At 44.3% G+C, this 27758-nt stretch overlaps 1 protein-coding gene across 2 annotated transcripts; it reads right to left on the bottom strand.

Moving 5' to 3' along the window:
• Positions 1-1017: 1017 nt before the first annotated feature.
• TMEM272 (transmembrane protein 272) lies at positions 1018-27374 on the bottom strand. 2 transcript variants are annotated; one of them, XM_063149254.1, is made up of 5 exons: positions 27104-27374; positions 23510-23592; positions 16386-16445; positions 10107-10189; positions 1018-6954 (listed from the first exon to the last, which is right to left on the bottom strand). In XM_063149254.1, the coding sequence occupies exons 2-5, from the start codon at positions 23565-23567 to the stop codon at positions 6592-6594; spliced, it is 564 nt and encodes a 187-aa protein (XP_063005324.1). In that variant the 5' UTR covers positions 23568-23592; positions 27104-27374; the 3' UTR covers positions 1018-6591. The 2 variants fall into 2 exon arrangements, with proteins under 2 accessions (XP_063005324.1, XP_063005325.1); XM_063149255.1 differs by lacking the exons at positions 10107-10189; positions 27104-27374 and having other exon boundaries at positions 23510-23546.
• Between the last annotated feature and the right edge of the window lie 384 nt (positions 27375-27758).

Genomic DNA, 27758 nt, shown 5'->3' with positions numbered 1-27758 from the left:
CTCATGCTGTGCCTTATCAGAAGTATAGGTTTGCTTTATAAACTGCTGAGGGCCTTGATCTCTGGGAGCCTGCAGGGCTTCCCAGGGTCAGGCATGTCCTGGTGAAGAGAGGGTCTGCTTAGTGTCCTCCCAAAGTGGAAAGAATTGGCTGGGGGAAGCAGCTAAACCTGCTGCTAACCTAGTTCATCTCCTATATATAAAATAATTTATGCAAGCTGAAGTGTATATAATTATTTTAAAAATAATAGAATGGCTTAGGAATATTTTCAAAGTAATAAAAGTGAATTGTTATGGTTGATATGCATCCTAGAGAATAATTTCTTTAGTCAATAAAAGATAATTTTGTGATTTCCATGACTGAAAAATTCTTTATGTTCCTACAGTAAACAATATACTTGAATGCATACGTGTTTGTTGCTAGGCTGTGGCAGCAATGCAGCTATCTATACTAACATTTTCTTCAGCTACCTGTTTTTCTTCTAACTGCTCTTCTTCTGGATCTTACTGTTCTTACTACTAGCTGTTGGACAGGAATGCTTACAGGCTTATCAACTCAGGTGAGTCCTGCTACACTTTTTTTATTCTTCTGCAATCTTACTGCTTATTAGCATTTTATTCCAGCCCAGTTGTTACCAAATTGCAGATGTTGTCTTGTAGAATGTATCTTCCAAGAGGTATCTACAAGCAGAGGAGCACACACACCTTCTTACACGGTTGCTGTTTGGTTCAAATGTCAAAGGAACAGTCTGAAGCTTTGTGTCTTCAAGCAGTCCCTGTGCTGTTGTAACAAAACTTGCAGAGATATATGAAATTTATCCATGCAAAGCTGTGGAGCCAAACCTTCCCATGCAAATGAGCACCAGACCTGTTTATTTGAAGTCTTATTTCACCTAGACAAGTTGGACACAATTTTTTTTTTTTAAAAAAACAGGTTCACAAAAAATACTGAAGCAACTCTTTGTTTCTGATACATTCTGAAAATAAATAGTGTCTGTTATGAACTACTGTTGTGAAATCCAGAAGCAGAAGTAGAATAGTAATACAAAAGTAAACAGTGATAATAAAAACATGTTGTCTATAGCAGCTTGTGAATAAGACTGAATAGTGGCCTTTTTTCTCCACTGTTTGCATCCTGTGTACTCATTTCATATTACACTGAAAGGCTAAATATTTTTCAAAAGGTCTGGCAATCAAATCCATGAGGTATCATTGAAAGGGGCATTAAAGATTATGTAGTTCAAACCCCCCTGGTGTGGGCAGGGACACATTTCACAAGACCAGATTATTCAGTACTCTATGCAACTTGTCTTTAAACACTTCCAGGGATGGGGCACCCACAACTTCTCTGGGCAACCTGTTCCAGTGCCTCACTACTCTTAGAGTGAGGAATTTTTCCCTATAATCTAATCTAAACCTACTCTCTTTCAGCTTGAAGCCATTTCTCATTATCCTGTCACTACATGCTCTAAAAAGTCCTTCTCCATCTTTTTTGTAGGCTTCCTTCCACATGCGGGTACCTAACTCATCTGGGCATCAAGGGGACCTTGAAAAAAGAAAGCTTTCTTGTATGGTGATTTGTGAATTTTCATCTCTCACATTTGAGCTGCTGTTCTGCAGCATGGGGAAGGGAATCATGGATTCTTCCTTGGCTGGAGTATTACTAATCATACAGAAGAGCCAGTATGGCTGAGATTCAAATCTGTGGGCGAAATCAGTCTCTGATATAACTATTCATCTCAGCAAAATTGCAGCAGGCTTGATTAAAATTATCATGACTGGTAAATGTAAAGTACCTTAATTTTTAGACTGCAGTCACATAGTCTTATGCACTTACACTCATTTTTATTCAAATGAGACATTTGGTAGAAATTCATTGTTACAAACACATATACATGATTTCTCAGAATTCCATACAATTTGTTCAGAAATCTTTCAATATGACATTGCTCTTTTCAGCACTTTCCTTGTACTATGCAATATCAGATGGCACTTGCCAGCCTTTTTTATTTTCCCTCAAGTACTATACTTTCTAAAAACATTTTCTGTTTCTTCCTATGGCTGATACCTGAGGGATCTGCATCTACTCCAGCAGCGAACAGGAACCTGAAGAAACCTATGCCACCAAGCAACAGTTTCAAATCGCAGTCCCGATGTAACAATCATTTCTGCATTACATGTAGAAATAGAAGTGTCCTCTTTGTGATGCAAAGTCCCTACCAACTAGAATTTGGAGAATATTAATTATCTGAGAAAAGATTCAAGAAAGCTTACAGAAACTGGTCTAGTTTAAAATGTTGTACAATATATATGAGTTATCATCAGTTTCATCTTTGTAGCCCTTTGCCTGTAAAGTCAAAGCATTTAGGATCTTTTACACCAACTGTTCCTATTTCAGGATCTGGGACATTTGAAACAGCTCTTGGCACAAAGAAGCAGAAGCTATTCTTGGTTATTTTTTTTTTTCTGCACAGTTACCTTGTAGTTTTAAGTCTGATGTCTTGGGACCTCATAAAACTCAGAGCAAGTGCTCTGTGAGAGAGATCATCTTCTCTGACAGCACAGCATTCTGGTTTCCAGTCCTGGGAAGATGAGGTCTGTGGTATGTCTGATGCTCTTCTTTTCTCTCTTCTTTGGGCCAGCAGGTAGGAGCTGTCTGTGTTCAACATTTGGAGTGAAGGATTGCTTGTCTGTCTGCTGCTTCTAAAATAGCTGTGGAAAGCTACTCTCTAGAGCTTTGGAATCTTACGCCTATTGCTAAAGAAGGTGGAGTAGTGGGAGGACAAATACACTGTGGGCAATAAACTGTAATAAGTGTAACTTATTTCATGGCTCCTGACAGTGCACTTGTATGTGTGTGTATAGAGTCAGTGTGTGCAGACAGAATTGGCTTTGGGTCTTCATACTACTAGATTTCTGTAGTACTCACAACTAGCAGTGAGCTGGCTATCCTAGCCATTGGAGTAATGTATATTTTTTTTCCTTTAAATACTGGAAATAGAGCTTTCCTTCTCAAGAAGGGGAGCTGATATAACTGAAAGAGAGCTGGTTTCCTGCATTGTAGTCAACATTGAGTGCATAATAATTAGCTTAAGGGTGTATTTTGTTCAGTTTTTCAGTAGACATTTATATAACTGTGGGAAGAAAATTAACATTCTCAATTTGTAATTTTAGTCTAGTGGCAAAATTCAAATTAAACATTTTAAGGTGTAGACTGTATTTTCAGCTGCTTGACCTTTGGGCTGTAATGACTTAATTCCCCCACAGCTGTTTGCTGAGGTGCCACACCTACTTCTGTAGGGCCTGAGCAATTGTCTGGGACACCATCAGTTTGTGGCAATTCAAAATGCTGCTGCAAGTTAAGGTGCTGTGGACCATGCACACATTCATAGCTTGCCCCTAAGTGAGATAAAGCGTTTTCAATTAAACTGTTTTCATGTAGATTTGAGTGCTACTGGGGCAACTTGAGAGAAACTATGCAGCTGGTGGGTCAGAAGAGTCACTGTGACTCAGGTGTATCTAATCACATGTCCAAACCAGGTATCCCTGCTCCAGTCCTGCAAGATTCCAGTCTGCTGAAAGTGCAGAAGGCATGCTTAGATCCCTTTGGGCACAGAATTGATGGCTCCAACTGTTTTGGAGGTGTTGATGTTCTCACTCATATGTGCCATAGCATATTGATCTACACAAGGTACATCAAATACTATCAGTGCAATACTATCAGTAAATACTATCAGTGCAGAATTTTTCTGTCTTGGTTGTAGCAAAGTGTTTTGGTTTTGTTCATTTTGTATAACTTCAAAGTATTTCAAAAATGTCTTTTGCCTCATTAATACAACCTCTATAAATTTGTGTTTGTACCAACCAGGTGTTGAGCACTAGCACAGTGACTTAGCAGCACTTTCCCAAGATGTCAGTGAATACCCTGGGTTCTCATATATGAAGAATTAATCCTCCATGTCAGACTGTGGAGAATCAGTCAGTCTTAGCCTCCATGAATGAAGCATAGGCCTCAGCTTTACTGTTGTGTGGCTGAAGTTTGGCAAATCATTGCACATCTGCTGAGCTGCTGTACCCATGCTCACAAAAGCACACAGCAAACACAAGGCAATGTCACCTTACAGCTCTTCTCGTCTGGGCCAAACTAAAATCTCCTCTTATTTGCTCCAATAGGAGAACATCATCACTTGCTGTGAGGTCACAACAATCAATTCAGACTTAGTTCAGGAGTATTAGCCCTTAATTCCTGGTGATTAAGAGTGATTCTAGCAGTATTTTCCAACTGGGAAGTTTGTACAGGGGCCCTGTGGGTGGAGCTACTTTTTTGTTAAATTTCTTTTGCACCGACAACTGAGTATAATTTTCTGGTTTTATGCCTGTTCCAGGCTTCTGGGTGAAGTTCCTGTGTAATGATAAACAGCTGCTCTGTTGCATTTGAGTGATGGATGGAGTTATGCCTTCTGATAGGCAATTTCTTAAACATTTTGGGTTCTTAACAAATGAAAGATGCTCTCCACTGAAGGTAAAATCCCATAGATCAGTTCAGAACTGAACCCTGAAATCCTGAAGCCCAGGTGGTGAGCCATTGTAATGTTGTGGTGGGAAAGAGGAATTCTAGCATTTTCACCATTGGCAGCAGTTATGTTTCAGAAAAGTGAGGGGCAGTGGAGAGTGTGGTAGAGCAACTCCTTGAGAAACAGAGCCAGTGATTTTTCCCAGATCCAATCTGAGGCCCACAAATAAAAGGAAAGATTTCCACTGGTCCCATTTCCCTACATAAAACTGTGCATGGCCTAAGCCAGCAGTAATAGTAATACCTATTCCATGGTTTCTCAATGGGGCAGCCTGGCTGTGACCTGTCCTGAATGGATGCTGCAGAGCAGGGGAATGCTACACTGACACTGCCCTCATGTCAGATTATTTCATCTTTGTCCTACCTTCTTTCTAAGATTAGTTCTCTGGAAATAAACAGTTCATAAATCTGGGACCTGAATTAAAATCCTTGTAAACCAAATGCAGGCTTATCTATACAATAGCTGGTGAGATAAATGTTCTTGTTTGAAGACAGGTGGTTCTCACAGATGTTACACTGCTTTCAGGCTCAGTCCCAGGAAGGATGGTTGAGCAGATCCTGTTCAGCTGTGGCATATTGTTGAGCTCTTTTACATACCTCACCTTTTCACAGGCATTTTATAACCCTTTTGGATTTCTCTAAAACGCAAGTTTCAGCTGTGTGGGTTTTAACAGCCAAAATACACAAAACACACATCTTTTCCTGTGCCTTGGGCCACCCTCAAGCTCATCCAGAGGGGAGTCCCTCCATTTTGACCACATTGACATAAGTGCATAAGAGCAAAAGCAGAAAGAGCACTTTTACACTGCATTCATCAACACATGAAAAAACAATCTACCAGGACCACTTCTGGGGTTGTTCCATTACATGTCACAAAAAAAAAATTGTCTCTCTGCATGCTGGTGCTTTTAAAGCTGCTGCTGCTGCTGCTGACTGAAAAACTGCTTGCATTGCATCTGTCCATTAAGTACAGATTTCCATATGTACAGCACCAAGAAGAATAAATCAAATGTACATTCACACCACAACCAGAGAACTGCTGTAGAGAACACATCTGCCTGAAATTCTCACATCCCCACCCAAGTCTTATTGTTGTGGTCTATATTCAAAATACCAAGGTAACATCATCAGTTTTTCTATTAACTTGATCACAATGGTTCGACAGTAATCTTTGTGTTAGTGTGGTATTGACAAATTACTGCTATAGAAAGTGTATCCCCTGACTGGGGAATGCTGAGCCCTGTTGAAGCACCAGTCTGACACTCAGTAGCTCAGTTCTTTGTTCTGCCGAAGACTTGCAAAGCAGCCTTGGCTCACTTTGGACGTATTGGACATATATGGATGTATTCATACTGTCTGCTTTAGCCCCAAAGTTAGATATAGATGCTTCCTAGTCCAACTTCAGAAGAGACCTGAGGGCCATATTCAGGCTGCATTTTATACAAGCTCCTATTGCTATCACAGCTGCTTACTGGCCAGTCTGACAGGGGCCTGAATAGCTCTCTAGTGAGCATCTCAGTTACTGCCAGAGTCCGCAGAGTCCATGTGCTCTGCAAAGTGGCCTGAGTGCAACCCTTTGTCTCAGCTCCCTCATCTATAACTCAGGGACAATAGCAAACCTCAGCAAGACTGTGTGGAGATGTTCAGATCCCAGTGAAGAGAACAACATGGCTACTTTTATAGGCAAAAATGTCCTGTGCTATATACAGCATAAGGGGGATCTGGTTTTAGAGGAGTTTGCCATCTGCAAGAGCTCCCTCCTGGTAAAACATCCAGAGTTAAAAAATGGGATGTAAAAGTTAGCAGGAGTACACCCTAGCACCTGCAGCAACATTTTTGCATAGACTATGCTGTATTCCAGCATAGCTATTTCCAGATGGCACTGTATTTTTTGATTTCCCCTTGAAGCTGACTGCTATCACACATATATATCATACAACAAAGATGTACACAAGGGTGAATTATTGCCTGTTCTTTGTTGTACACACTTTCCCAAACATGGAGATTTATTTATGTAGCATTTAGTCTTCCTCAGAAGAGAATCTTTGCCTGGAAAAACAGTATATGCAGCAGCTACAGAAGATAAGGAGAAACAGAACAGTATGGCTAATAATGAGAACACCAACAGCAAAAATGTACAGGGTTTTGTCACAGTAATCCTGAGGCTGATGAAAAGGCGGGATGAAATTTGGCAGATACACAGAAAAAACCCAGTAGTTCCCAAGAATGAACCAGAGAAAGAGGAAAAGGCTGAGGGTTAGATGGACGTAGTACTTGTGAGCATTCTGCCTCCAGGGATACTCGTCATCATCATCATCATCAATCACAACAGACTTGGAAAGCAGCTGCCTCATCCTGGTTGAGTCGTACAGCAGGAGAGTCACCTGGAGGCATGGGGGGAGAAAAGGGAATAAGTAAAGTGGCTGCAGAGGGTCTGAACACCTCCTGGCCACTGCCTGTCTTTGGGTCAAATAAAATTGGATGTGGGAAAACAGAAAGTTAAGGAGCCACAAATGAGGCAGGTACTGCTGGAAAATAATGCATTTTTTCCTTGTAGGTTATTCACCAGTGGGGGTCATACACTGGAAAAAAATTGCTGATGGAAAGGCATGAGAACAGATTGTGTAGGGAGATGGCAGCAGCTCCCACGCTGGAGACTTTTAAGAACAGATTACAGTAACTGCTAAATGACTTAAGTAGTGTAGTTCCTATCTTGTAGTGGGTAGATTTTTCTCTTCTAACTCTATTTTTCCATGGTTATAAAGTTGGATCAGTTTATAGCAAATTATAAAGCATATAGACTATGACTTAAACCTCAAAGAAATTACTTTAGATGCTTGCAATGTACTGTTGTCAAATTTTCTTCAATTAAGTGCCATTTTCCCAGACTGCTCCATTCCTGCCTTCAGTTAAAACTAGCAGAGAAATATGTGGAATGCCATGATGCCAGGTGGTTAGGAAGGGTTGGTATACAGGGAAATGCAGTAGGACTCATCAGTGATGCCTAAATTTCTCATTTAGTCTTGGCAATACAAAGAACACAGGTAGATTCAGTGGGATTCTCTGTCATGTTCTCTTTCACAGAGTTATAATCTGTGCTCATTTTTCTGCTTGAAATGAAAGAGAAGAGCATCCCTCATTTTACAGTCTTCTTTCTCCAGAACACTGGCCAAGGAAAACCTGTTCGGGTGTATATTTTTCCAGGCTCAGATTTTATTCCATGTGCCCCATTTTCAATAGGAAAAGCTTAGCAAGAGAATCCAGAAATACAGAGTTTTCTCTTATTCTTACTCTTCTCTGGAAAACTGTTTGGTTATATATAAATTAATTAATATCTGTTTACAAAACCAACTGGTATTCCAGCCCAGATGTTGTTACCAGTTTTTGAGAAACACAGTTTAAAGTCCGAGCACCAACATAGGCAAAAAAATGGTGTTTCCACTGATGTCTCACATCCAGCTGAGCACTCAAAGCAACAGGCTTGTGCAGACTATCATCTTCTCATATGAACATTTGTTTTACACAGACTCCTGAGGCACTGGAGGGATAAACCTGCCTGGCCAGTAGCTCTGAGGTTTCTGCGTGAGGGTGCCTGTGGCTGTGCTTCAGTCCTTTTAGCTTTCAGCTCAGCACTCAGGTTCTCTCAAGCTCAGCAGTGAGAATGGGGTTAAATGGCAGATGAGTACTGGGTTTGAGGCAGTCAGAGAGACCTCCCAGGTAGATTTATGAATCTCAACTGCATTTAAGTAGTTCACAGAAAGTGTATTTAATTCTTATGGATATTGCCTTGCCAAGCGTGATTGAAGAAATTGCTGGCAGTCGCTCACATTGTTACTAGCTGCTGAACATACATGTATGGAGCAGCATGGCATGAATAAAACAGGCCTCTCTGGGTGCTCTAGGATGGTTCAGTTGCCTTGGTGAACAGTTACCATTGCTTTTTAAAAGACTGGAGGTGGTAAAGAAATAGATGAGAAGCCTATGGACTGCACAGATCTAGGCTAGAATGACTTGCTATTAGATGATGTCCATCATGGGACAGCATCCTTTCAGACTTCATCCTGCACCCATTCTGTGACCTTTTAACTTTCAGAGCTCAAGCGGGGGCACTGCTGGATGAAGTCAGTGCAGTCCAGTGAACAGAACAGAGGGCACAGTTCAGACAGGCGAGAGACTTGAATTTGGCTGCAGACCAAGTGCTGAGATAACACGTGAGTGAAGCTAATCAAGTTCTGACCAAATGCATTGCCAAACTGCAAAGTAAGCAGCCCTGCTGTCAACTGAAGTAAAATTCAAAGCATTATTTGATGTCAGCATCAATGTTAACTGATCCGTTTGCCACCTTAGTTATAGTGAGAAAAACTGACTTTTAACGGAAATGGCTAAGAACGAGTCAACATTTTTTATGAAAGCTTCAGTCCACTAGCCTCAAAATTGCCTTTCAGTTCTGCTCTAATATTTTCTAAACTATTATTAAATGAACCTTTGATTATACAGATAAGTCCACTGGTGTGATCGAATGACTAAGCATTTGCCAGTAGAACTCACAACGCAGCAAATTCCTTGTAACAAGATTAAGCACTTTCTTTTTTCTTTCCATTTTCTTATTTACTGACCAAAGGTCCTTGGAGGGCACGATTCATATCCCAGTGATGTACTGTGGTTTTGTTGGGTTACCACTTTGAAAGAGTGCAGTGAATGCAGAGACCTGCAGAGTAGGATTCTTTCCTCTTTTTTTCAGTCCTGGCAAAGAAAATGGCTAGAATTGTTGTGGTAAGGCTCTCCATGCTCCCTAAAAGACAGTTAACACTGTCTGCAAAGGGACTGTCAGAACAGGGACGATCCTTTAGAGTCAATGCAGAGTTATATAGCTTTATAGTGACCAGGGTTTATCACAGGTATGAGGGTGCCTCTCCTTGTCAAACTGCCAGACTGGGGCTCAGCAAAGATATAAGTGAGCACAGTCCACTAGAAGACAGATAGCTGTGGTTAGAAAATGGTGCATCTAGATTATTAAGCCCTGCTGTGTTGCAAGGATATATTTATTTTGGAAGGAAGTGATTCTGCTGCAGTCATTTACTTCTGGCCAGGTCAGAGTGGGAGTAAATTGAACTTGTGGAAGACTATGTACAAACACAAGTGGTTTTGTACTCCTAAAGCAAGGAGAGTAACTTAGCTTTTTGTCCTGTCTGTATGAAAGTAACGGAGAAAGATTTGACATGCTTGGAGGATTGCTTGTGGGAAAAGGACCCCATTTACCACAGGCATCCATGTTAAAAAGTCATTTCCCTCAGCAGTGATGTAGCACAGATGCTGTGGTGCAGGAGAAAGTCACACCACAATGTGTGGGACAATGCTGAGCTCATTAGCAGCTCACTTGACTGACAGGTGCTTTTGGTGCTGGAACAAGCACAGCCTGATCTTGTAGCTCTCCAGCACTGGGTGCACGTGGCTGTGTGGAGCTATCATCATGTCTTAACTTGCAAGTCAAAGTCGAGTCACACAAAATATTTTTCACACACAGAAGGCACATTACCTTTAAGCTGCCAATCACACCACCCACCAACAGATACAAGGGAATCAGTGGCTGGACTGGGCAGTCTTCCAAAAACTTCATTCCTGAATGGCAAAAATGGATGTTTGTTATCTCAAGTGACCAGATATTGCAACAAGCTGTACAGCGAGAATTATAGATGCTGTAAGTGAAATGACTTGCTTACACCCAAGACTTGTATCCTGTGTCTGTTGAAATGGGGGCAGAATTAGAAGGGGGCTGCGCCTCCCACTAGAGGAGTGAGGGCCATGAACAAGCAAAAGGCAGGAGAAGAAAGAGAGATAGCAAAGGCAAATCCAACATTACTATTTTCTGGCAATACTAATGTAGCCACATATAGAGGTCATTAGCTTCAGCCACAGCTCTTTGTTAAATGAACCATTGACTGAGCTGGACAGGAAATCAGTGGTAGAAAATTCACTGAAAATCAAAACTACAAAAAGAAGGAATTCTGATAAACTTCCCCCAGGACTTTCCTGCTCATTAGTTCCTATAAGTATGGCATGTTCCTGAGTGAGATTCCTGGAAGCTTAGGAGCCAATACCCGTGGGTGCACCTGGAACTGTTTTAGCTTTCCAGGCAGCTGATAGGGAGCTGTGGAAGCTCAAGTTTCCAAGCTGTTTGGGTTGCTGGAGGATAAAAGAATTGGTTGTTATGGAGCTGAGGACCCTGGCAACCTTCAAATCTACTGCAAGAAAGAGAAAGTTGGGTAAGTTGTAGAGAAGAGTGTGTATGGCTGTGTGAGGATGTTGCTGGCAGTAGAGACTGAATCCTGTGATACAGGTCTGTGGCTGTGAAACTCATCTGTCCAAATATAGATGTCTGCAATGCAGGCATCCATACATGAACTAGTTTTCTACACTCTGAAGTCAATAGGGAGAAATAGGCACTTGTAAAATTCAATTCATTTTTCCTAAGATAGGCATTTGAAATGGGTCGGGTGAGTTGGTTCCTGAAAGGGCTTCTGTCTCTCCATGGCTATACAAGGAATCCAGACAGCCAGCTGTAGATACCTGTAAGTTAGCTGGGATGAATCCCCTACCCAAGTCTCTTACCCAATAGCATCTTCAGAAATTTTAAACAGTTCATTACACTGTAATTTTATTGGTATTGATCCCATGTTTCAGGGCTTTGACAGATCAGTTGCATAGGGTAGAAAGGATTTTCTGTTTTCTTCTTGCTATATAAATAGTTTGCAAGGAGATATTCTGACTTTTCTTTGAATAATTGGGGTTGCCTAGTTGCAGGATACTGAAAGGAATGTGCAAGTCTTAGTGCTAAACATTTCTCAGGTGAAACATCTTGCCTCCATTTTCAGAACTACACTGAATAGGAGGAATTAAGAAAGAAGTACCAGTGGGTTTTGGTTTGGTAGAGTTTTTTTGGTTGTTTTGGAGGTTTTTTTTGTTTTGTTTTGGTTTTCCTTTTATATAGCTGTAATCCTCTTTAGCTTGTCAATTTGCCCACCAAATCCACGGCTAGTGCTGGTCCATAACACTGCTCATGTCCTGAACCTCTCCTGCACTCTTTGCATGGCATAACACAGGTGCTGTGGATTGCGGTTGCTTGCTACAGGTCTGACTTTAGTCACAGGACATGGGACAGTGTTTTGTGGTCTGCAGTTTTGTGATCCCCTGTGTGTAAGGGCTGTGGACTCTTCTATACTAAGCATTTATTACCAACCTTTGTATAAATGAAAAAGGCTGCACTTAGATGGATTTGGACCCTCTCCCCTTTCATTCTTATACAAAGCTGTGATTTTTTGTCCATTTTGCCCCTATGTAACACTGAGACATGCTCAGACTCCCAGCTTTACAGGGCTGGGCAGCAGGGAAATTGTCACAAATTACATCAAATTCATCAGAAAGCTGCTACCAAGGTTTCCAAAGTTCTTGGCCATCTAATAGCCTGCCACAAAAGCAGCTGGCAAGGGATCACTGGGAATATATTTCAGTTTAGGAACCTAGGCAATTTCTATTTCCAATGTGTTAACTGAAATTTCAATTTGAGGGGGGAAAAAAAGTCGAGAAAAAATGCCTTTCTTTTTTTTCTCATGCTGCTCCGATTCTCTTTCCCAGACAAATCTATTATGGAATCCTTTCAAATATATATATATAACATGATATCAGTCCGTTTTGGGAAGGATTTGAGTGACAGACAGCAGCACTCTGTCGGTTTTGGGAGAATGCTGCAGACAGATATGACAGCAAAAGAGCAGGTCAAAGCAGGTGATACAGTAGTAACTTTAAAAATACACCCCAAGGTGTGAATAGGAAATGTGGACCTACAGTTGGCAGATGGGCACTGGTATTTGTTACAGTGAAATCAGCAAATGTGCCAATCAGTTCTCACACAGCGTGTGGTTTATCTGGGAGCACCAAAATTTGTTGGAAAGCAACAGATTCTTTCCCATAAGCAACAGATATGTTCTCCTTTGACTGCTAGAGATGGGATGTATGGACCATGAGAGATCAAAGGTCTGCTTCTACTGCAGTGCTCCCTGCAAGCCAGAGCAATCTGTGGTTCAGAGTGAAAAGCAATTGAGCCTGACCACAACACAGACCAGCAGAGGAGTCCAAATGAATGAACCAAAGACCTGTGCAAGATCAGACACAGCCTGAACAGCATCCAAAGGGGAAAAAACAAGAGATGGGAGGCTTGGGAAAGCAGAGGTACTTGCACATTTTACCTCTTGGCTACCACAGAACAACACTGCAGTAAGATCCAGGACACAGGGTCCAGCAAGTGGAAAGAGCACTTGTGAGCAAACAGGACAATGGCTTCTCTAAGGGCACCATTTGGGGCAGTGCTCTGGCATGGCCCATAAAGGATTGCTACCAAGTGTCCTTGTGACTCATGATTATCCATGAGATGAGGGGTCAGGAAGAAGGAAAGGCAATACAGCATTGGCCTCTTTTTAGCTGCTTTACTCTTCTCAGCTGAAATGGCTCAAGTACACCCACAGGAAAGGAGGGCTGCTGTATAGCAAGGCTGATCCACTCTTTGGCACCTACTACACAACTTTATTCCTAATGGGAGGAAGAGACCTCAACATGCCAGGCCATTTTCAGGTGTTCCTTGTGGATGGCTGCAGCTGTCATCACTTAGCACAGACCCCAGTCGAGCCCTGACTGTGGGCCTTACACTTGGATCTAGGTGCTGCAGAGAATTTATCTCAAAGAAATTGCTTTTGGGCACCATTTTATCAGAAAGCATGTCAGCAAATCAGGGGACTGGCTGAGGGACTGGAATGCAAGGAAAGATTGTGTAAACAACTACTGCTAAAGCACAAAACTGGTTCCCACGTAAAGGCACAGAGTAAGAGAATAGGCTTCAGACAATTCTCAGGAGCATTTGAGATTTGAGGAATTATTTGGTGTTGAGTGTGAGAAGTAGTAGTGGGTTAAACTTGAACAGGAGGCAATTTAGGCTGCTTATTAAAAAAACCCCATGTCATCAGCTTTCAAATGTGATTTAGCTAGCCTTGGGGTATCCTGTATATAAAGGTACTCTGGACAACATACAAGAACGGGTTATTGAGAGAAATCCTTCACTGTCCCGGAAACTAAAAAAAATTTAAATAAATCTCTATATCTTTTGAGTGTTTAGTGAAAAAAGGGATCATCTCTGCCAGTAAAAGTGAAAAAGCTGCTAAACAATCTATGGCTTAAGTGATGTCACAAGTCTGCAGCTTGGAAAATATGCTGAGTCCTTTTCATGTATCTTGAATTATACTGTGATTTACAGCAATATCGAATTTTAAGAGTGTATGATGTTGGGGTGTAATTATTACTAGGGCTGCCTGTTATTCATCTCTGAGTTTTAACAAGTATTTTACCTCACAGTTTTCCTCTGTAGGAAGCAAGAGCCAAAATGACTGGAGGCACATCAGCAAGTTTTTTTCTGAGATTGTGGTAACAGAATATTATCAGAAAATCATAGGAATTTGCTTGGAAAATAAATATCAGCATTTTCCTAAAAATAACTTGCTGATATGGAGCTGCAGGAAACCAATATCCTCTGACTACACTACATTATAGTGACATTATCTCTTAATTTCAGTAAGTTGTGGGGGGAAAAAGGGCTCTGTATCTGATGCAGGAGATATCCAGAGCTCCAGGCTAATATCTTACTATAGACTTTCCACTTCTCACTGATCTTAAAGATACTGTGAAATATTCCTGAGAAATCTTATTTGTAAGTGGTCAGATTCCAGACCTGGATTCATTTCCAGAAGGCAGGATGTCAGTATGCATGGAAACCATACCACATTTTGTATTATACCTTCCCATCCCTATTTCACAGTTCAGGCATATTCAGCCTGGGGAAAAGCTAAAGCTAGAATCTTCTTAAGGGATAAACAGCAATCTTAAGTCATGGATAAATATAAGAGCAGAAGTGTTGAGATGCAGCAGTTCAGTCCATTTTGCTACTTCCAGATTGCTCCCCAATCCCTCGTTAGAACTCCCTGGTTCCTAATTAGGAAATCCTAACTGGATTCCCACCATAGTCATGAGTGGTACTTTGAAAGCCCCAGATTAAGGGAAGAGCACCAACCTTTAACTGAACACTTATTATGTGGATTTGGATAACTATCCATGCCAATGGGCCAGGCGTCCCAACTGCCTTAAAAGTCACCTCATGTCAAGGCAGACACCTAAGAGAGGGTGTGGGAATTTCCCTTTTCTGCAAGGACAACACACAGCACTCAGCCTGGCTGTGGGTGCACACAGTCTGAGTCTAGGTGGGATGCAGCTTGCCCTCAGCATCTGCATCTAGAGTTCCTTTGGACCATCCTTCATGAGGAGCGAGGCACCAGGTGAGCAGCTTCTCAAAGACAAGGGCTCTTGAGGACTTTGAATTCAAAGTGATCTGGATACACTGGAAAAAGGCATTCAAAATCTACAAGACAAAAACTGATAGAGCCACTGTGTGTTGGGTAGGAAACTTCAAGGTAAAAAAACGAGATATGTCTGGTAGGGAGCAGCACTGCCAAAAACCATCTGGGCTTACAATGCACCGTAAACTAAATTTGGGAGGAAATGGGTTGGTGCAGAGAGACCATGTTTCATTTTGAGGTGTGTTTACAGAAATCCTGCATGTTAAACAGAGGAGCTAATTACTCTGTACTGCTCATTCCTCAGGTCTCAGCTGGAGGCCTGTGTTACATCATTCTTTTATTAATAAGGAAAAATACTTGCACAGAGGTCAAAGGAGGGAGGCAAAAATGGAAAAAAAAAACAAAAACCAGCTACAGAGGCAGTGACCCATGAGGTCAGGATGAAAGAATTAGGTTTTTAAGACCTCTGGGAAAACAAAAGAGAAGATGGAGCAGGGTTATAATAGCAGCCTTCAAACAGTTCAAAGGATCTCTTGAGTAGGACAGTGACCAATATGTTTTTGTGACCACAGTGGGCAGGACAGGCTGTAATCTGTTTCATTTGCTATAGGGAAGATTTAGGTTAGATATGGGAAAAATATTTTGTCTTTGAGAGCAATAAAATGTTGAAATAGCCTCCTTGAGAAGCCATGGAATTTCCTTGAGCAAGGGCAAGTCAGACATCTGTCAGGGATGCTGTGAGCACATGGGCCTGCCTAAAAGCAGAGGTGGATTGGTGTCTCCACTGATGTTTCTCAAGTGGGGTTCACAACCCATATGGAGGATGTGAAAGGCCCAAAGGGAGCAATGAAGTGTTACAGAAAAAAGATCTATGTTAATGGTAAGGGAAAGGTGATGCTTAAGAAAAGAGGGGCCTTATGCAGTTTAAAAAGGTATAAAATTCTACTGCTCAAAGGATTTTCCTTTCTTAAATATTTGATCTTGAAATGCTACTCACAAATCCAGCCTTCAAGGGCAGATGAGCCGAAAACCAGGTCTGACTTTCAAAAAGGGAGAAATAGCAGCCTACAGCATCTCTTTTCCCCTTCCAGCACTATGCTTCTACAATTTTTTGCAGTGTAGTTAATACAGAGGGATCCTGAGTAATGAAATCTTCTCATATGTCAGATTCTGAGCTTCCTCCCACAGACAAAGCTGGGTTTTGAGGTAAAACACACTGGAGGGTTTTTTAAGATAAACAGGGTCAGAATTCAAGTACTCCTTCATTCCTGATACAGAGTGTGGGCTGAGATTCTGTCTGAAGCTAAAGTACCAAGACAGGGGTTAAACTGTTGGAAACCCTGTTTTTCCACCAGATATGTTAACCTGCCACAGAGTGCCAGGAAGTTTCTATTTTTGATTTACTTTAGTTGTCAACTTACCTATAAAAGTCATGGACAGTGGTAAGGCGAGGAAAGCGAGGAGCCCAAATATAAAGCATGCTGTGAAGGAGAAAAGAAAGACAGTGTTATTTGGGCTAGTTCAAGTTTAGAGGCCAGCATTTCCATCCAGTTCTTTACAGATCCTCTGTAAATCCAGACAATTGTGTAGGAAGAAATACAGTGCACTTGATGGGGTGGGAATATCACCTGCGTGGTGCAGTATTTGCGGTGGTGAGGCCAGCACAAGTTTTATCACTTCCAGGATGCAGTGAGAGACACAAACTGCTTTTGAAGCTATTACTTGCAGCTTGTCTTAATCCAAGGGCAAGGAGTCATCCACTGCTGCCTTATCCTGCATCCTTTTCAGAGGCACTGCCAGGCGACTGTGCAGTAACAAGTAATTCTGCATCAGCTAATCCATGGCAACTGATGAGCCGTATCTGTTTGCTAAGCAAATAGCAGCTTTAATGCCATTCCACTTACTTTTCACTGATAGCTAAATAAACTGTCTTTATCACAGATGTGAATGGTTTCTGGCTGGTCTAACTCCCTGACCCAGCTTAGCTCATGAGCACAAAGGCAGCAGCGCTGCTGCAAGGAGTGGGATTTGTCATTGGGCTAGATCAGCTTAAGCTGTGTGGAAGGATGCTCTTAGGGGTGCACACTGACTCTCCCTGCAGGTGAGTGGACCTGAGGGGCTTACCTACTCCCTAGAGAGTTGCTGGTGTATCTGAGCCCTGATGTTTCCCCTGCACAGCCAGGTGCTGCAGAGGATGAGTGCCTACCTTCATGGTGGGTGAGGGACACCAGTGTCTAGAACAGTGTGAGCAGCCTGTCTCACAAGAGCTGTCACCTCTGTGCCTAATCATGAACACTTGGCAACATTAAAGTGAAACGCTGCCCTGCCAAATGAGAGTAAAATATAATGAGGACATTCTGTGGCAAGTGTCCCTTCAGAGCTCTCCCAGAAATGGCTCAGGCTGCAAGTGGGTCCTTAAGGGTGCCAAAGTGCAGGTGGGCATAGATTGCAGAGGGGCTGAGAAGCGCACGGATAAGAAAAGGAGTAGGATGTCTCCTTGGAGGCTTGCAAAAAAAACCTTGGAGCAAGTATTTGGATTTGGCTTGGGACCAGCCCTTTCCCTGGGTAAGCTGTGTCCTGCAGTTCCCCATGCCAGAGAACTGCAACCTCTGCAAGGTGCACGGTGTCCCCCTGGCCGTGCAGGAGCAGGGACACTGCCAGTGCCCTGCAGACAGTGCCACTCTGGAAAATTCTGCAGCACTGCCAAAATACCACCCTCAGGCTGCCTTAGAGAAAAAGGGCAGCATCACTGCCTCTGTTTTCCAGAAGGAGAAACAGAGAGGACATAGGAACAGCATCAAAATTCAGAGCAGATCCACCAGGCTTTCTGACTCGCAACACTTTTCATGGGAACACACCATCCCCCACATGCTGCTTGTGTTTTCTCCACAGAGAACCAGGATCTTACATTTAAGCCCTTGAGAGACATCTTTCTCAGAAGCAGCATGTTTGTTATCTCCATGAACTGGGGGAGACTGAGGGTATTTTGAGCTGAAGAAAGCACTTCTGTTCCTTTGTGCCGCCCCCTCCTCCTTTCCCTGTCGGCCAGTCTCCCTCTCTCTCTCTCTCTAATTTTTGCTCAGACTCCTATCTCTCGAGTGCTGCATAATACAGAAATTCTTCCTCTGCTTCAATAGTGTCCTACACTTGACTAAGCTCTTTCAACCACTGACAGCCTCTCATTAGAACAACTCAGCCTAGAGCCTCCCTTTTCACCACATGTCACATTTTGTGCTAGCTCCTCTTGCCGTTATCTAGACTATTCTTTCATATCAAGAAGTGATGGTATTGTAAATGAGTTGGGCTTCCAGCATCATTTCTGAGCAAACAGTGCCCAGAGGGTGGGGAACCCATCTATCTGGTGCCCAAAGGGGTGCTGCTCAAGTCTGCAGGCATTGCACCGACTGCCTGCTGTGGCCACAAGTGCTGTCACTGCAGCGTCACCCCTCTGCCTGTGGTTTCGCAGCTGCCTCCTGTCCCTGTCCCTGCTGCAAGGGAAGTGCTCAGGAGCCCGGGAGAAGGAGGAGGACGAGGAGGAGGAGATGGCATCGTGTTGTTTGTTAGTTGTGCAGTGCCTGTTTTGCCTGACCCCGGGAAGGGATGCTGCAGTAAGCTCTGGAAAAAGATCAGGGGGCTCTTGTGCATACGAGGCTGCACATCTGGCACACAGGTGTCCGTGCTTGCTGGTGTCTGACATCTGCCCAGCAGCTCGCTTTTGGAGGGGAGAAGTGGGAGGTAGAGACCACTCAGAGCTCAAGAGAAAGAGATAATGGTTCATTAATTCCGCTCCCAAAGCAGGCGCTGGGAATGTATTTACTCATTATCTCCCCATTCAGCTACAGCCTCTTAGGTCTCGAATTGGAGGGGCAGATGCATAGTCTGGGAAGGCTTCCAGATCCATGTTTAACAAAGTGAGACTCTTCAACAATTGCCTACACAACTGGCAGGGCTCTGCAGCCACCCTCAGTGTCGCTAGCAGCGCTGAAGGCTGATTTTCCCGGGATGTGTGGGGGTTTCACAGGAATGCTGCTCAGCCGGCATACACGCATTCTCTGCCCGGGTTTGTCTGGGCTCTGCTGCCCCGTTCTGGTCCCAAGACAAATCGCTTCAGAGAATGGCGCTTGCCGCAGAGCAGCCCGGCTCCGCAGAGAGGACATGCGGGCAGGTCCGCAGGTGGGGCTGGTGGTGTTTGTGTGTCGGCGATATCGCCTCACCCTGGACACCCTGGACTCATTCTTGGAATAAGTAGCAAAAAAAGGCTGATAGTCTCTAAAAACACAGCACAACTAGGGAAGTGTTTCCAGGCATGCCTCGAAAGGGTGTCTGGTATTCCATGAGGCTGGTGCCTGGGCATCGGGCAGGAGACCTCACTGCTCTGTACTGGCAGGGCAGCACCTGGTGAAGTCCTGCTGCAGGATCCTAACGTGCTGGGAAATGGATGGAGGGAAGAACTCGTGGCTATGATCACACCAGAGGAAGAAGAGAACTGGTGGCTGAATATCTTGCACGTTCCTTGAAATCTGTGCTCACAAAAATTAGATCAGTGGGTGCAGGTTTTGTGTCTCCTGCCCAGCAGTACACTCAGCTGATACAAATCTGCTGTTTGGCTGAATTCCTCTTGCCAGGATTTCCTCACAGAAGTAAACACGCTTGAGATCGCTGTTGACATTTTGGCTGTATGTCATGGTCTCTCTTCTGTCTGATGCCTGAGCCTTTGCATCTTCCACAGGCATGCCCCTGCACTGCAGCTCTCCTACCAGTCCTCTGCCACTCCCTTGTTGTGTCTGGCCTCAGCACACACAGCCTCTTGCCCTCTGGCATTTGCTTGGCATCTGGAGGCAGTACTGGAGGTGACACCAATTCACCCGTGGGCTCCTCAGACTTCATTTTGCTGCCACGAGTTTTCCAAGCACTTGAAAGGTACAGATCAGCTCACGCTGTTCCTATTTACTTTGAGGAGAGAGAAAAAATTCTTTCTTTTCAGGTAAGAGTCTTCACAAAATTTTCAGGAGCTATTTATGAATATAAATCTCAATCTACCTACTCTCCTCTAATACAGCTGTAATGCAAGCTGCTCAGTAGAGTGACAAGCTCTCTGATAATAAATACAGTAATAAATGTGGTGTTGGTTACATTGCCATCACTTCCAGGTGCTATTTGTTCTGTAGTCTGTCAGGTTCTGGATAAAAAAGAAATTTTTATTTTTTTACATGAGATACTCCAGCTTCCAAACAAAGTCTGCAGTTATCCCGGGATTTTTCTGCATACACAAGCTGAAGAGCAAAACTCTGTGTGAAAATATGCCAAAGCATGCCCTTTGGACAACACCCTGTGGGAATGCTGCTCTGAAGGGGCCTGACTCCCAGCAGTCTGGGTGTGAGGAAATTTGGGTCAAATTCAGTTGGCAGGGCCCCATGCCTGCTGATGCCCTGGGGCAGGTGCAGATGGCAATGCAGTAGCTCAGCAAGCAGTGTCACAGAGTGCTGCACTGCAGCATGGGTGCTGTAACAGGCTGGAGTGCACATGGGAAACAGGTATTTTCATCCTTGTTCTATTCCTTCATGGCATCTGCAGGCATCCCCTGCAGTGCTGATAGGCACTTGGAGGAAAGAAAGAATGCAGCCTGAGGGGGTGTCGTGGTGGCAGAGAAAGTCTCGATGGATCTTTCTGAGGAACCAGCCCCAGTAAGACTGTATGTTTTACAGACCAGGGATTACTGGCTGTCATTCTGTGCTTTCAAGTCACAGGAAAATGTCACTCCCTCAGATGGGATATGCAGAAAAGACTTGAATGAAGTAACGTGAAGGAAAGGAATTAAATCTGTTCAGCTTGGCCGGCCACCACCAAATAAGAAAATAACAGCAAGGTTTGAGCACTCAAAACCAGACCTGTGAGTGATCCAAAGAGTAGAGACATGAGATATCCTTGAGCAAAACCAAAGACTGTCTCATTATGAGGCTAATGCCATAGCAAGGAGATATATTGATGGAATAATCTCTGGGGATGAAGGGCAGGAATCCCATCCCTGGCATGACTGAATCTCTTGACCAGACTAGATACTCAGAAGCTGGAGGAATCAGGGTAAGAAACAGCCATTCCCATGGAGGCCTCTAGTTCCTCCAAAAGGAAAAAACCCACCATTTGAGGCAGGGGAAGTGTGAGGAAACTCACCAAATCCCAGCTCAGGGCCACCAACTCTTTGCTGTGTTCCACCACTCCTTGATTAGGCAGGGTTGAATTACTGCAATATAGAACTTTGGTACCCAGATATCAGCATCACATCACCTAAAATTTATGTCCTAGGTGCAGCTGCCTTGGGGGTTGAGCAATATTGCAGAGTGTCTAGCCTGGATTTTATATTATGCCTCTGGATACTGAACTATAGTTATGCCATGGTCTAAATTCTGGATTTGGCCCCTTGTGAATAATTTGCAGAAGTAATTTTATAACAATATTTAGGCATTACATATAGAGCCATTCAGTTTGCTTTGCAGCAGACCCAGGGTAGTGGATTAGGCTTTTTTATTTTGGTCAGTAAATTGAAGACTGAACTTAAATTGCTACACCAAGAATGAAAAGATGCTCCACAGGTGGCTTCTTGGAGCTCTTGGGAGTTATTTCAATACCAGCAGACCAAAGGTACAAATGTGGATTGTGCTGAAAAGGTCTTTGAAAAATAAATACAGGATGATGAGGAAAAGTGAAATTAAGCATCACTGCATTTTAATGAACATAAAATCAATTTTGAAAGCATTAGCTGATCCATAGCTAAAGCTGAGCTTATTTTGAACTCAAGCATGATAAGAACCTGAAGATACTTTTCTAGAATGATATTTCTGAGTTCCTCACACATGGGTAACTTTTCAGGTACCCAAGAGGGTACTTCTGGTGTAGAAGTGCATAGGTGAGATCAGAACTAATCCCAATCGTTAGAAAAAAAATCTAAAGGATTAATTCTTTTCTCCCTCATTATTGAAGTTCCAGTGGTAATTTAATAACAGGGAATGGTAACATTTTCCTTGTAGACACTAGGAACAAAAATCAGAGCAAATACCACTTTTGACCTTTTAAATTGTGATATTCACCACTGAGTCCAGATCCTCTCTGCATGTCCTTTCTGCAGGATGTGAGGGATCCCACAGGGACCAGCTGGGTCCCAATTCCACTCCCAGATGCTTGTCAGGGTGTAATGAGGGTGCATGCATCCCTTGTTTCCCATCACTCCACTGCCCTTCTTTCCCCTGGGGCAGTGATGAGCATGAAAAAGTGGGCCAGAAAAGATCCTCCTCTTCCCTACCTGTGCCAGGTATCTGCAGGGAGACCTAGGTTGATCTTTCTGTCCCTTTGGCCTGGTTTTCTCTGCCAGGCTGTAAGACAGCAAGGAGTTGAGGGGTTTAATCATTAATAAAAGTTCATTCTGAGCTTTGAGAGCCTTTCAGGCAAAGCAAAGATCAGGAATATAGAAGACTCCAAGGTAACACCCTAGACTGGGAAATGCAGCAATTAGTGTGGGTAAAGTATCAGTTATGATGAGTGGTCAAGGGGTTTGCTGCTTCTTGCATTTGAGTGGAATTAGAAATTGCTACTGCCTAGAAGTGAAAGTAAAAGGCACTTGCAACTCAGAGGGAAAAGGAGATGCAGTCAGCAGGAGTAAGCTGCTTTAAACCCATGGATTTTAACCTCCTGCTGAGGAGACTGCTTCCCTGATCTTACAAAACCCCACCTCTGAAGTGGGTTTCTCCTGTGCCTCTGTGCAGCTTGCACAGCCTCAGCCCAGGTCAGCTTTCTGCTGCGTTGCTGCTGAGAGCAAGAACCAGCCTGTTCCACCAGCTGTCAGCTCATTACAGCCCTCTGTGCCCTCCACCCTTGGTGGGGAGAACCAGTTGCTTTAAAACCTGAGCAAGCCCAGGCTGTCATGCAAAAGAACCTCTCTCCAGCTAACTGATGCCTCCAACCCCCAGCAAGGGGCGGGTTATGGGGGTACCCCCACCTGCAGTGGCCCTTGTGCCAGGGAGCAGGCCAGCAGGGGGAAGAATAACCTGTCCCAGATCTCACTGGGTGAAAGGGGGATATCCCTGATATTCCATCCCCAGGCTTGTCTCCCTGTGCCATCACACAGGCTGGCAGCAGTTTTGCTTGGTGGGAATCACTCCTAGGAGAGTTTGTTCCCAGGCTGGCTGTGCTGCTCTTCACGAGGTGATTTTCCCTGTGGATGCTTCTGCTGCACTATGCGTAAGGTAACACTTCAGAGAGGAGGCAAGCACATTATTTTTCTTAGGCTGTCTGTTGCTGCCCATATTTAGGTACATGGTGATGCTTTTTTGAAATTTTGTGCTGATTGCTATACTTCAAATACTGCAACAGGCAGCTGCTGTTAGGGTAGAGTTACTATTGCACATTCCATCAGTTCCCAACAGTATCTAGGAAAGGAAACTTCAGTGGAAGATTCAGGTGGGACTTGGTACCATTGTGATTCCTTTGCATACTTGGCTTAGCAACAGGGCTGCTTAAATACCTGAGGCAATGGCTACCAGAAGTGCCTTACCATTGCTGGCAATTTTAGATATGCACCGGTGGCAGGCTTTCTCCAGGCCAGCAGCCATGGTGGTGGTGAGCCTTCTGGGGTGCCTGTGGGGACAGAGAAATTAATATGGCTATGAGATGTGTCTTCACCTTACCAAGTATCTTGGCTCAGAGTACTCTCACACATGCTGGCAGGCTTTCACTACCCTCAAAAACCCCAAGAACACACAGACCCAGCCAGCAGCATGGCAAACCCAGAGGCAGCTATGCCTTCCAGCAGCCCCAGGCTTGCCTGCTGGGGATGATGCTCGAGCCCTGGGGTCACAGGGAGTATTAATGCCATCTTCCTGAAAGCTATGAAAGGATCTATCTTCACCTTGATTGGGTTTCAGGCAGAACAAAGGATTTAACTCTTATGAGAAAACCCAGGCAAACAGGTGGGGCTTGGTACACAAACCCCAGCAAGAATTGACTAGTGAGCAAAAATGAATTAAAGAGAAGAAGGAGGAGAGAAGATGAAAAGGGTTTTAAGGTCAAGGAGGATTCTGAAGAAGAATATGGAATAAAAACTGCAAACCACAGGGAGCCCAGAACAACATGCCTTTGACAGAAAAGTAGCTGGATTAGAAAGTAGCTCCTTGTAAAGAAGAATTTTTACAAGGTGGGGTGAGGGATGAGCAAGCAGCCAGGCATCCAAGCTCTCGCCTCAGACTGCACCCGACAGTTTAGTGGCATTCCAAATCAATGGGAGTGTGGAAAGCTCACGCACACAACCTAGAGACAGACAGACAGACAGACAGACAGACACACACACACACACACACACACACACACACACACAAACACACACCACACACTCCAAGCCTCAGCTTCTGGCCAGGGTCACCACAAGTGTGCCACCAACAGCAGCTGTGTGACACAGGAGGGTGTGTGTGGAGGAGGCCAGGATAAGGGAAGCTGCATTCCTGCACCTACCTCAAAATAGCCCCTAGATTTCTTAATGGTCAGAGAGCAGTATTTTAAGCTTAGCCTCACCGTGTTTCAAGTTGCTATGAGATCCACCCTAGGGCTTTCTTGTGCAATGCTGTGTCCAGCTTGGCCCAGAGGGGTCCCAGGCATGTACTGCAGATAAAGACAGACTTGTTCAACCAGCTGGTCCATGGCCATACCCCTCTCCAAAGTCTGTCCAAGCCCCACTAATCATGGCTGAGCAGAGGAGGCTGTCCCCAAGCCCAGACAGGACCCTCTGCTGCTGTGGGAATGGGATGGGGTTCGCTCCTTGCACAATGGCATTGCAGGTTCTGTTTCTTGGCAGGAAATAGAGGCAGGTGTGTTTTACCTGTGGGTGAATGACCAAGCAAGAGTCAGGGACTGAGGCATTCACAGACTCCCACCAGGTCAGTAACCCTTGCAGGCAGCAGCCAGCCACCAATGAATACATCCAGGTTTCTAGTGTGCCTGATCTCATCAGATGGCTCATGGAATTTAGCTCTCCTTTTGCAGCCCTCATCTTCATATCCCAGAGGACATCTCCTTCACTACTGAACGATGGACTCGAATGGAAATTATATATGAGTGCCTGACCTCTGGTGAGTGCACGTGTCTCATACCAGCCACCAAACCTTCTTCAGCAGAGCAAATACTGTGCCTATGGGCTGAAACTATTGATGAGCATTTCAAAGAAAAAAATAAGCACTGTTGCATGCTCAGGGGAAACAGAAAAGAGGGAGGGAAACTGGTACTTTTCCCAACCAAATGACATATTAACTTTAAAAATTCAGTGCAGGTTTGTTTCTAGAAGATGCACAAACAGGCGTTCATTTTGCATCTGGCAATGACTGCTGACAAAGGTGTTCTAAATTGTGCATAGATCGGAAATATTAGTCATTATGTAAATGTTTATAACTAAAATTACTTTTATGGCAGTAATTCTTACAGAAACAACATTGATCAATCCAATACCATATTAAAATCAGTTAAATATCAAATTATCTTAAGCAGAATTTATTGTGGCTGGGAGTGCTGTATTTCCATAGGCAGCGGGTAAAACGGATGATTTTTGTCTTTATTTACTGCTCTTTTACACTAAAAGAAAAAGACAAACTGAGGGAGGACTTGGTATCTGGAAGCATGTCACCATCTAGTGACAGAGCCCAGAAGTGACTGTGATCACACCCAGCTCAGGGTGTGCTGTTCCAACAGGTGAGATAAAGAAAGCAATTTCGTGATGGCTGTGCACAAAGCCTGTTCACACAAGAACACAGCACACATAACTACCAGGTAATGGTTTCAGTCCTTCCTCAGATGATGGCTCGGACTTCTCCAGGACTGACAAATCCCTCAGAGAATTCATTCTATTTGCCAGATAAAGAGGTGTTGCCCCTTTCTCCCACACCTTTGGTGATTCTGCAGAAGCTTCTGTGGGTGTTAAGGATGAATTATTTTCTTTTGTGCCAATGCATAAGGGTGCTAAAGTGCAATTCAGGCAGCTGCAAAATGGTTTTGTTTCACATCTGAAACAGGGAAATTGTCACTGAAACTCACAGGAAACTGAAATTGGCACAGCACAAAGATTGGTGGCATACGAGGGCAGGAAGGTGTCCTGCCCCACTGTACCTGCTCCCAGTTTGATAATGAGTTGGGAAAGTCATACGAAAAACATAAAACTAAGCCAGGATAAAAGTTAAAGAACAAAGCCAACTTCTGGACCTCCTCCCATCAGTCCTTCCCTAGGTTTTGTTTTCCCAGTGGAAAGGGACCTGCCCTTGGGTTAGAAGGGCCAGCAAGCACTGGGGACAAGTCTCTGAACCCCTGGCAGGAGGCTGGAGCCTTACCATACAGCTGCTTTTTGGGGTGGCAGCTTGCAGCTGAGCCTCACCAGAGCCACAGCACCCCTGTGCCTGTTCCAGGCTGTCTGACACTCCTCACTGAGTGCCCTCACTGCCAGGTTTGCCCACCCAGAACACATGCTGTGTCTCACATTTCTGCTGCCTGTTGCACTCAGTTCCTTGTCCCTTACAAGCAGTAGTGATAAGTGTGTGTAGCACAGACCCTCCAGACTGTTTCCTTTGTTATTTCAGCTAGTTTTATCTTTGAACTATTTTTCTGGTCATTATTCTCATCCTAAATCTTTAAGTAATAGAAGTCAAAAGAGGGTGAGCACTGACTAGTGCCTGCCTGACCTACAGCAAAGCCAAAAGACAACTTCAGGCTGGCCCCACCATGTGTGAGTCCAAACAAGAGCCATGTCCATCCACAGTGGATGGACACTATGGTGCTCAGATTTTTCAAATTGAGCTCTTCTCTCTCCCAGGTGCAGGTGCCCCACTCTGTGCTGGTGGACACAGCAGGCAGAATTGGTGGGGCTTCCCTAGGATCCCAGTTCCCACTTGATGGCTTCTGACTGCCAGGGCATCCCTGCTGGGACACGGGAGGTGTACATGGGCCAGCAAACCCCTCCGGAGCAAGGGCTCTTCCTAAGGACTGCTAGAGGGAACAATTGCTTTTTATTTTCTGAAATATTCCGAGCAAAGTCCTCTTCCAGACACAGTTTCCTAAAAAACCACAAAGCCCCACACTGGCTTTCATTGCCCAGGTCCCAGCAAACCCCTCTTACCTGAGAGTGCAGTGGGTGCCAAATCCGTTCACCTGCGCGTGTGGGAGATGGGGCAGAGGAACGGCAAATCCAGCCTTCGGTGGGAGCCAGCTGGGAGAGCCCTCTCCAATGGGACCCCAGAGCTGTGCCTGGCTCCTGGGACTCTGCCTGTGGGCGGTGAGGCACGGAGGGGGCCCTGCTGCCTTTTATTGCTGCTGGCCTCCCGCTCTCACTGCTCTCCGCAGCAGCAGCACTGTGGGAGCTGTGGGATGCGGGAGCGCTTGCCGGCGGAGCCCATCCTCATCAGGCTTCCCACTCCCACGGCTGGCTGCAGCCACAGCCCACCCTGTGCCGTTCCAGGGTGACAGCAGGGGGAAGCAAAGGACCCCACACAGCTGTGACTGCACAGGAGGGGGGGGGGGGGCGGGAAATAAACCAACAAAAAAACACCAACAAATTTCTTTCGCTAAGTCTTTTATTTTAGAGGGAAAAAATAATTATTTATTCAGATATCAGTGGTAAGTACTTGGTTCATTCTTCATGCAATTCCCGCCCTTCCCCATCAATGCAGCTGATAGAGCTCTTTGCAAACTGCCACGTGTATCACCTTAGCTGTTGGGTCTTTATGTCTTGTGTCACCTGGCAGAGTGTCACCCATTTGTTAGGTGGTTACCTG

This window comes from Melospiza melodia, chromosome 2, assembly GCF_035770615.1.
Source record: "Melospiza melodia melodia isolate bMelMel2 chromosome 2, bMelMel2.pri, whole genome shotgun sequence".
NCBI lineage: Eukaryota > Metazoa > Chordata > Aves > Passeriformes > Passerellidae > Melospiza > Melospiza melodia.
Note: the sequence above shows the minus strand (reverse complement) of the source record. Positions and strands in the feature narration are given on the sequence as shown.

Coding starts and splice junctions, on each gene's coding strand:
- TMEM272 (XM_063149254.1), bottom strand. CDS start 23,567: ATGGCTGCTGGCCTGGAGAAAGCCTGCCACCGGTGCATATCTAAAATT. Junction 16,446..23,509: donor ATCTAAAATTGCCAGCAATG/GTAAGGCACTTC, acceptor TCTCCTTCACAG/CATGCTTTATATTTGGGCTC. Junction 6,955..10,106: donor GTGTGATTGGCAGCTTAAAG/GTAATGTGCCTT, acceptor CCATGCCTCCAG/GTGACTCTCCTGCTGTACGA.